Source organism: Dermochelys coriacea, chromosome 4 (assembly GCF_009764565.3).
Source record: "Dermochelys coriacea isolate rDerCor1 chromosome 4, rDerCor1.pri.v4, whole genome shotgun sequence".
NCBI lineage: Eukaryota > Metazoa > Chordata > Testudines > Dermochelyidae > Dermochelys > Dermochelys coriacea.
The window spans coordinates 52,624,002-52,634,919 of NC_050071.1; the positions used below are offsets into that span (position 1 = coordinate 52,624,002).

The 10,918-nt window shown below is 41.2% G+C and overlaps 1 protein-coding gene across 1 annotated transcript in view; it reads right to left on the minus strand.

The window, feature by feature from the left end:
- LOC119855052 (mitochondria localized glutamic acid rich protein) overlaps window positions 1-7,435 on the minus strand; it is a 51,560-nt gene extending 44,125 nt beyond the window's left edge. The window contains exons 1-3 of the mRNA XM_038400440.2: window positions 7,184-7,435; window positions 4,427-4,530; window positions 3,124-3,229 (exon numbers count right to left, since the gene is read on the minus strand). Coding sequence (XP_038256368.1) covers window positions 3,124-3,229; window positions 4,427-4,530; window positions 7,184-7,268 — 295 coding nt within the window. The 5' untranslated portion in view covers window positions 7,269-7,435. The remainder of the gene's footprint in view (window positions 1-3,123; window positions 3,230-4,426; window positions 4,531-7,183) is intronic.
- Between the last annotated feature and the right edge of the window lie 3,483 nt (window positions 7,436-10,918).

Genomic DNA, 10,918 nt, shown 5'->3' on the forward strand with positions numbered 1-10,918 from the left:
GGAAAAAAACATTTAACAGGGAAAATGACATTGGTTACTTTATGGGAAAGAAAAGACAAATGACTGGGAGAAAGCGAAGGAAATTCTCCCTCTAACCTAACCATCTATTCCCTGGTTGTAAATTCCAGTCCTTCTAGCCACATGGTTGCCTTCTCCATGTTATATTAATAATAATAAGTAAATATAACTATTATTTGTATCATGCTAAGAGAGTGTACCAGGATGTGTTTATCTCTGTTCACTGTTCCCCAACATCCCAAAAAAAGCAGAAATTTCTCAAATAAGTCACTATCTGTAACATCATCTAGCTTTAACGGGTTAGATTTTATGTTCTTCTGAGTGGCAGGTTCACCAGTTCTCTAATTAGTTATTTCCACAACAAGCACTGTGAAAAATAAGTATGATGACTAACTGCACTCAAAGGAGGTGAGGGTGGCAAAGTTGTGGGCACTGATTCTGTGGAGGCAGGGAGGGGAAGCCACATAGCACTGTTCTGTGATGAGACACATGCTAACTACAGGATTAGGACTACACATAGAAGAAAAAAATAAGAGGGAGCAAAGACATTTGTGCTTTTGAGAAAATGAAAAATGTTAATCTAGGGAATTCTAAGATAGAAGGGAACAGAAGCCAGTTTAGGGAACATGGGAGAAGAATTTGGGGGGCATGGAGGATGGAAGGGGAGGAACAATTTTAAAAGCTATAGAAAGGGTAGAAATGTGAGAGCTGATTCAACAGTGGATTTGTATTATAAATTGAGGTTACAGCTATTTGAATGCTGAATTAAAAGTGAAAATCCCAAGGCTGACATTCAGAGTCAGGAGTGTGATCCTGGGAAGGAGGTTGGAGAGAGGTTTCAGAATGTAAGTTAATTTATTAATGGCCATGGTCATTAAAGAAGAGGACAGTTGTGAACTGACAAAAAAATAGAAGTATCTGAGCATCCTCCATTGATGGTCACTTTACCACTTCATCAGATCTTTGTGAAATACATCCAGGAGATGAAAGACATTAGGTATTATAGGTTTCAGAGTAGCAGCCGTGTTAGTCTGTATTCGCAAAAAGAAAAGGAGTACTTGTGGCACCTTAGAGACTAACAAATTTATCAGAGCATAAGCTTTCGTGAGCTACAGCTCACTTCATCGGATACATTTGGATGAAGTGAGCTGTAGCTCACGAACTAATAAACTTGTTACTAATAAATTTGTTAGTCTCTAAGGTGCCACAAGTACTCCTTTTCTTTTTATTAAGTATTATATAGTACAGATTTAAAGCTGTGGGAAAGGATCTTGAAGATAGTCACAAAATCAAGGCTTGATCCTACATGGTATAAAGTACTCTGACCCAAATCCAAAAAACACATAAATACATGCTTAACTTTAAGCATGGAAGTGGGCCCATTCACTTCAGTGGGATCGCACACAAGCTGAAAGTTAAGCACATGCATGCTCTGCTGGATTAGGACCACAAACCTCAGCACCTTGTAAGATCAAATCCTCAGAGAAAGAATCCAATTAACTCCCTTATGAAGTTCTACTTGCCACTGCTAGACTGTCTACCCCTCTCTACAAATATCAGGCTCTTCAGGATAAGATTCCTTTAAGACCATCTCAATATTGTCAGGAAAAGGCAACATCTTTTTTGGTCTCATCACAGAAGTATTTTAAATTCTCACACATTTATCAAATATAGACTTACATTTTGGGAAGAGCCAGTAAATGTTTGTTCAGTTTTTGTATTTAAACTAAACGAGTCCTAACATCTAAAGAGGAAATTTAAAAACTTACCATTTCCAGTTGTTTAAGAATAGGAAAGAAACATACATATTTTATCGTTTATAAGAGTAGTGTTAAAATCCTTTAATCTTAAACTTTAGAACTAGTGAAAGAAGTAGGATATAATTTTCCCTTGCAAAGTAATAGCACTCTAGTACAATTCAAGAGGGGAATCAACCTTTACAGAAGCAATCAATTTCAAGTATGCGTCTGTTCTGAATTGGGACTTTCAAGATGGTGCTTTCTTACTCCAGAAATCTGCTCCCTGTATGTATTCAGTCGTATTCAGCAAACTTTAGCCACAAATATCACATATACCAGCTAAGAGCCATCTCTTTATTTGTGAACTGAGCCCATTTGATTTGACAATTGAAGCAATATATATGGATCCCTACAATACCATTTTATAGTTACTTTTCATAATGGAACTGCATTTAAAACCCTCGGGTCATTTTTAGCCTAATTTCCCTCCCCACCATCTTTCTTTTTAATTTTAGTAGTGTTAGGTTCCAGTATACATTGTGTGAACTCTGGCATGTACAAATAGACCAATATCTGAAACAGCACATATAAATATGGGCAAAGTACACACCAGGGGAAAAACAGTTTTCCATCTATATTAGACTAACTGATTAATGAAAAAAGACTGTAAAGTTCTGTACAATAATAATGTTAAAGAACAAGAAGAATGTCTCCACTCAACTTAACAGACCTCTGTAATCCTCTAGTTCACTTAAATTGGCTGTACGTTTAAATTATGTCAGTTAGTTTAATGTTAAGATTAAGCCAATGCTCGGGAGGCGAGAGGGCAGGAGGAAGAAATGGATTTTATACACAGTATTTTGAAAACTTAAACAAATTTTCCTCTCCCCAGCCTGCTGAGATTGGACTGTACAGCAATTGTGTTCACTAATGTATGGCCTGGAGCCAAACTAATGACCAGGACAAAGATATAATTTTGCTTCACAAACAAACAAAAGGACAGAACTGGTTTTGACAGCATTATTCATCTAGTCGAGTTTAATTAAGCTTTCAGTCATCAAGTTTTATCACGCAATCTGCTATTACTGGTTCCTCTGTTAACCGTTTCCTTTCAAATGGATTTCTTCAAATGGGGTATCTACCAGATTCACTGTCTTCTCATTAATTTTTTTTTCTCTGCAATTTAAACAGTAGCAGAATGATTTAAACTGATAAAGCAAGTAAAAAGCTATGGACTGTGGAGGAGACAGAGTATGGTAGAGGTTTGACTGTCGAGTCTAGAAATAAGCTCCATTTCTTGCAGAATTCTTGTGTGCGGAAAGAAACATGGTAAAAACTAAAACAAAACAAAAACACCACAACTTACCCTGGGGTGGCCAGGGTTTTGGTTTCCACTCAGCTGTATTACTCTGCTGAATAGCATGAATACGTTCGTTGTACCTCTTTTTGTCTGACTTGATTGTTCTGTAGGCCTGAAAATAAAATTACATACCTGCACTTATTTCCACAGCTCTACTACTAAGTTAAAAAAAAAATCATACTTTAACCAAGAGTTCTTCCTTATGTTGAAAGGCCACCTTAGATTATTTTTTAAAAAAATTAAATCTACTTTAAATAGTTAATCATACAAAACTTTTAGTTTTAAATTTTGCATTTCTCTCCTCTTGCAAAGTGGAAACAAACTAGTCGGTCTCATGTTCACACAATACGGCATTGTTTAGGAATTGGAGGTGACTATTTAAAAACAAGGAAATATTTCTGTTAATCTTTATGCTTTATAAACGCTAAATGTGGGGGTCAAAATTGACTCAACAGTCTTCATTTAATAAAAAATACTTGTCAATCAGCAGTAGAAATCATTACAAACCAAATGCTTGAAGGAGAAAGTTAAGCCTAATGGAAATAATAAAATGAATATATTTTTGAATATTCATTGAGTGATAGATTCCATTCACCCACCAGAAGCTGTTATTTTTGGAAGCAGCAATTAGTGGCTGAAGAAACTGAGAAATGAAGGATTTAGTGAGATGAAGTGGAAGAAAAAAAGTGTGAAAGACTTAGGGGGAGAGAGGAGACTGACTTTGGAAAAGGGGGAATAAAAAAATGCATCACTCCACCATGAAAATGCTACACATTCACAGAACTGAAGTATTTAGAAGACTTACAGTCCGACATCTGTGCTTCAAAAAAATATGTCCTCAGGGAGCAAACTATTCAAAGGAGAACGGGTCTTGAACTGGGCCCAAACATGGTTCGTTCAGACATGCCTGTAATATTTATACCTGTTTTCTTATTAGCCAAGAACACAGAAAGAGGAAAAAGCTCGGTCTCTCTGTTTCTGTACACCTCTTTTACATTATTTCACTGCTGATGTAGAACAGCATCGTTTGGTATGAAATTCCCACCTCAAGAATCTCCAAAAGACAAATTCAACTTTACTTTGGGATAAGGGATTTCTCTCCCTTCCCCCAGCCAACTTGAAATTTAATTATCCAGAACCCATCATCACATTTCCCTGGTATGGAAAGAGAAGAGGAGCTTGATTCACCAAGGACCTCCGTTTTCATATTTTAAGTCCATGTTTAATTACGTGATCATGCTACATCTCCCCCACATGACACTGATGTTAACTGCATCTTTCATATACTCCTAAAACACAAGGCACTTACATAATATCCACCAGCAGTGCACGCCACACCAGCAAACAGACAGTAAATCAGGTTCTCCCCAGAAGAGCCAGGGATGCTGCCAGATGACATCTGGCGAAGAGGTGCTGTATAAAACATTATTTAATGTTAAAATAAAGTGCTAATAAAATAACAGAAAATATCTGACCTGAGATGCAGAGTGATGAATCTGTAGAAAGTTGAAACAAAGTCAGCTGGCAAAAACAAAGAAAATTAAGCAAGTACTTTAACTAAATGTAGCTTCACACTTGCTAAGTGGAGTATCTCACTATGAGAACATTACACGTGTGGTCCTTGATGTGCACTGGCTGTCTATTAATTTAAGCTAAAAGCCCTAAATGGAACATACCTATGTGTGAGAATGACTGTCCCTTTGTGACTCTGCCATAGTTGTAATCAACAGAGGCACTGGGCCCTGTCACTTTAAAGAGGAAGGATTACTGGCTGGGCATTCTCTGGGAGGAGTCCTTGGCTTTAGATTTACATATTCCTGGTCCCAATAGCTCAAACTTGGAGATCACTCCAAGAGTCCTGGTCTGGGACATCCCGCAAGGCCTTGTCTCTCAGGCATTTGGGAAGGGTTAAGAAGGGTGGGGTATTGCACCATATTATCAGTAGTGGTTGAAATTTATTTTGTTATGGGGAACAGTAGCATTGTTAGCTGGGTTTGTTTTTGCCTGGTTCTGGTGGTTTGATACTCGCCCAGATGTTGATCCAACAGGCATCACCAAGGAATTCTGTTGCACAGCAGTTTAAATGTCAAATAGAGCTTAGAAAAAACCATACATACTACTGTGATCTAATGAAGATTTTAACTGCACTCTGTAACTGCACCCCAAATTAATAATATATACTAAGTGTTATGTTCCTGAACGATCTTTCAATAAATATAAAGCAGTTCTGTTGTCAGAGTTGTAACTAGGGTATTTAGGGAGGCAAAATGGACTCAAGCAATTTAATCATATATTCACAGGGGCTATTGCAATTCAAAATATATGTATATTGTCCAGTCATTTCTGCAGCTGTATACACACCAGTGACTGGAAGAAGAATCAATAGCCTCATTCTATAATAAACTATTACCATCATGTGCCAGATTATGTCTAGCAGCATTTGTCTCATCACATGCTATTCTGACTTTTCTCTTGGTGCAGGAATCTGATGCATAAATATTGATGAAGCTCTGTTGCAAGCGGTTGCTGCAGTGTTCTGTGCGTAGGGATTCTCGGTGTGGCTTTTGTGTTATTTGTATGAAAGTATACAGTTAGGATGAAAATATTCAGTATGGTTGAGAGGCATTGCTATGGGTTATACACTTCCGGAAGTGTCAAAAAGTATCACTGCTATGTACCAGCCTGAATTGTATTGTCACATTCAGAGAGAAAAGCTGAAGTTTGGACACTACTCAGAGCCTCTTCTTGACTTTTTTCATTCAAATTACAACAAAACAAACAAAAACCATTCTAATCTAAATACATAAATGCATTTTCTTTTGAGTGAAGAGGAGGAATACACATTTTAACCACTGACTCAGAAGATCAAGCAGCAAAGTGCACTACAGGGAAAAAGTCAAGAATAAACTGAGTTTTGTTTTGTTTTTTTTTTTAGGGAGACTTGGTCATCTTCAATAGATCAGTTGTTTTTAAACACCGCAGTTACTCAACACAAAGTATTTGTCATTACTAGAGAAGACCAGGGGGATGTATTTTTCAAAGCAAATTTTTGCTATCACCTTTGGATACTTGAGTCTTAAATTTGTATCCTTATCACTTATTCTCCTTCACTAAGCAAGCACTGAGGTGTCATCACTGAGTTGCTCATCATTACCTTTAAAAAATTAAAACAAGTTTTGTTTTTCTAAGATAACCTTACATGGACTTTAGAGACAAATGGGGGAAAGATAAGGTTATAAGGCCAAAATATAACCTAACAAAGTAAGTGCATACACTCAGATAAACACACAGCTTATTGCAATGCATCTACATTTTCAGGAACAACAAATGAAATGGATCAACACTGGCTGGCGGCAGCAGGTTTTGGTGCTGAACCGCATGAAAATGCTCTTCTTGCTCGTTATTCCAACCCAGCCACATCCAGGGCTCCAAAGTATTCACAAAAGCGTTGGACCTTGTTTGCGATCGCCTGTATTTGTGTCAGCTGGTTACATGGACGATCCCTGTAGGGCGCAGACCGAGGACGTCTGGCTTCAATTGCACAACACCCTCCCAATGCTCAGTTGGCATGTTTATAGACTCGTGTCCCCCCTTTTCTTCTTCAGCAAAAAATAGCCCAGTGTTCAGCACGACACAGAAATTAAAATCAGCGCAGAAGGATCCGGTAGCTCAAGCCTGAACGACACCTCTCGGTCAGGCAAATAGCAACGGTACAGGCAGAGGCGGGCGACACCTAGATATGTCGAAGGAGCAGCTTCCAGGCCTGCAGCCGGTTGTTTCGCTCCTGCCTCTCTGCCTGGCATTCCTCCTTTGCAGGACCTGGCAGGAGGATGGCGGGGCGAGCTGTAACTCCCCCCCCCCCCCCGGCTGGGCTCCATTCCCCACCTGTGACCTTCACGTCTCCTCTCCCCGGCCACTTCCCCAACAGGCAGGCGCAGGGCGCCCTTCGCCAGCACGATTTCACCCCCTCGCCCAGCCGGGGGCTGCAGATGACCTAACGGAGCCGCGACCGCAACCTGCCCCGCAGCTCGCCCCGTCCCCAGGCGCTCGCTGCCCGCGCGCTTACCGTGCTGTCTGAGAAGCGCGGCCGTGGAGGACACGCCGGCCAAGCGAGCGGCTAGCGCCTGCCAGGCAGCCCTGCAGACGTACATGGTGGCTGCCCTGCGGCGGCTGCCCGGAGCGAAGCGGCGGGATCGAGCGCGGGAAGGAGACAGCGGTTCCCCGTGAGTGGGAGGGGAGAGGGCAGACCCGGCCCATCTCCGCCTCCCGGGGCCGGGCCTCCCCTCTCCAACCAGGGCCCCGCGGCCCTTCCTTGGGGCCGGGACCTGGGCTCCTCTGTGCTGTCCGTGACACCACCCCAAGAGGGCTGAGGCACGAGCCACGGCCCCTGGGGGATTGGGAGCTCTCCCAGGGGGAGTCATTTATACAACTAAAGGGCTGCGGTGATTAGAGGGGAGGCTTTTTAAAAAGTTGTAATCTGAATAACGCGCGCCCACCCCCAAATCCTCCAGCCCACAAGGGATCTCTCACGTTTGTGATGAAGGATTTTGCTAGTGGGCTCTAAGCCGATTTAAAAGCCAGGAATGCAAGATTCTTGAAGACCATAGGTCCACTTAGTGTGAAGAAGGGTTGTACTGTCTTTCCAGTTTCCTATCTTACTTTATTTTAATCCTCTGCTGCAACGTGGTGCAGTCAGTGCTAGAGAAACAAAATAGAGTTTGAAATTTTCCCAGCTATGATTGCTATGTATGCCACAGTAGGTTGAGCAGTACTATGTTCCATCAGCTAAATCCAGGGTAATTATTTTTTGTCAAGGTCTGAATTTCTTGGTCAAGATATAGTCAAGGTCTAGACTCAGAAAAACAAGTAAATAAGAAGATTTCATGGTCCATTCAAAAGCATCTGTCCATCCAGATTTGGCCCCCAATCTTCTTCTTAACTACCCTTGAGCTAAATATTGTCAAAGCAGAACTTCAAGCTGGGCCCCATACTGCCAATTCTCAACCCTCCTGGTCAAACTTTCATTGTCACCCTTTGAGAACTCCGCGCCTTCTGCAGAAGTCAAAGATCTGAAAATTTTTCTGCAACTTTAGCATAGGGACCAATGCTGCCTCATAAACACTGACCTGTATTTAAAAGAAATAGAACATGATCTAGATCTATGGCTCCAAACGCATACAAGATAAATCCCTGCTAGGCCAGGCTTCTGTGAATGCTGAAAGACACGTGATGGTCAGTTTTAGGGGTTGTTCCAGCAGCCCTTGCGAATGGCCCAAATGGGAAGGTCCCTTTAAGATTTTTCACTGGAGAATCACCTTTCCCCAGTGTCCCTCATTTTGAGTGATATTCATTTTAGTCCCAATTTCCTCTATTTCACACAAATTTGGTGTCCTCTATTTGTAGAAAATTTACATTAAAATAAAGGTTATTTTAGTAAAGAAAAAAATCCCACAGCATTTTAAATTTCATGCATCAGTATTATATTGCAAGTCTTTGTCACACATTATGTCCCAAGTTTGGGTCTTGGCAGGTTCAGAGGTATGTTAGGAACAGGGTAACAGCTGCTGATTTCTATATCTGAATCTGATTGAAAGAAACAGGGCACAGAAGAAACAGATTAGCTGGATAATCACAAAGGAGTTGCTGGAATTTTCAGTAGGGTTGAGTATCTTCATTTAAGGCAATAGAGCTTCTCACACAAATAAGGTCCTTAACTATGACCTGAAAAGGAAACAAAATAGCTCTGTACCCTTTGTTGCTCTGCGATTAATCAAGCAAACTTAAAGCCCTTTCCATACTCCCAAAAAGATTTGTTCCACTTACAGAAATTCAGGTTTTGTCTGACCTTAATTTCATAAAAGGCTTGGTGGCTGACTGCAAAAATAGTAGGTTTATGACAACACAGGTTTAAAGGAAATAAGAACCCGATTAGTTGAAACAGGAAATTTTATTTCAGTCTGATTAATTTCTTAATGTTAGCACCTATTTAACTCAAACAGCTAGAATAAAAGCTTTCTCTGAGACTCGGCATCCTTGCTCCTTCAAGTGCTTCCACTGCAATTTTTTTAAGACTGGACTAGATTAGATGTATGCACTGGTGTAACCAGATAGATTTAAAATCTATCTAGTTACATTGCTTCAAACCCTTAATAATGTCAATGCACTTAACCAGTTTAAAATCACGCTTAAACAGATTCATTGATTTCAAATGGTTACATGCATCAAATGATAGCATGATCCACTGGATTAGGTGCTGGACTAGGACCCTGGAGCTGGATTCTATTCCCTACTCTGTCTCTGGCCTACTAGGTAATCTTGGGCAAATTACTGCACCTCTCAGCCCCAGTTTCCCCATCTGAAAAATGCAGATAATGATACTGTGTAAAGCAAAAGGTCTAGGTATTCTACTAACCATTTGCACCCCAGTCTAATAGATAAATTAAAAATTGATGTAGTTACCCTACTGTAATTTTTCAAAGAAAGACAATCCCTTAGTCATCAAAGGGAGGGAAGACTTAATACAGTAAAGAAAAATCAAGTAGAAACCATAACCCCACTCCTTTTTTCTCTTTTAAATGAAAAAAGCATTTCACGCTTTCTCTACATCAAAATAAGTTTTTTAAAACAAAAAAACCCTCACAAACCCATTTTTACCCTTTCTAAGCAGCCTTTAAATAGGAGGAAACCATTCTCTTACATATATATTTAGAGGTCTTGAATTTTTTTTTTCATTTAATGCAAAAACATGTTAACAATTACAGACCAGCAAATATCATTTTAAGACTTCTGAGTCACCGTCCTATCTCAGGGAACGTGATATCTTTATGGGTGGACTGGTATGCAAAGGTGCAAGTAAGCCGGTGCTTACTGGGGCAGCCCGGCTTCTCCAGGGGGCAATTTAAAGGGACTGGGGCTCCACATGCTGCCCCCACCCCAAGCCCCTCCCCTGCAGCTCCCATTGGCCGAGAACTGCAGCCAATGAGAGTGGAAGAGGCGGTGCCTGCAGAGCCGCTTGGCCACACCTCTGCGTAGGAGCCGGAGAAGGGACATGCTGCTGCTTCCGGGAGCCACTTGAGGTAACTGCTGTTCAGAGCCTACACCCCTGAGCCACCCCCCCCACACCCCAACCCCAGCCCTGATCCCCCTCCTGCCCTCCAAACCTCTCGGTCCCAGCCTGAACCCCAAACTCCTCATCTCCAGCCCCACCCCAACCGGAGCCTGCACCCCACTCCTCCGCCCCAGCCTGGAGCTTCCTCCCGCATCCTAAACTCATTTCTGGCCCCACCCTGGAGTCCACACCCACAACCGGAGACCTGACCCCCCTCCCACACCCCACCCCCAATTCTGTAGCATTCATGGCCCACCACACAATTTCTATTCCCAGATGCGGCCCTCGGGCCAAATAGTTTGCCCACCCCTGTGCTATATACACTCATGAAGGGGGAAAACATGGAAGTATGTTTCTCTTTGCATTATTAAACTTTTAATTTAAGAGCTTGATTTAGTGTGTGTTTCAAATTTTATGATTCAAGATAAATATTATTTATAATCAGTCTCCACAAAATTAGCGTAAAAAAAATCATCAACTCCCTTTCCTCCGCTACAGAATTGTTGAAGGCTAATTCTGCTTTCGTGATTCTCAAAAGAGCACTTCTAAAACGGGATGTAAGGTAGATCAGCCTAACTTCAAAGTTAAGACTAACCCTTCCTTCCATATTTCATGACCTTCACAAGAGACACGACATAGCATTTCTCAAAAAGCCCTAGAAAGCAAAAGCTCCAAACATCCACCACACCAAAT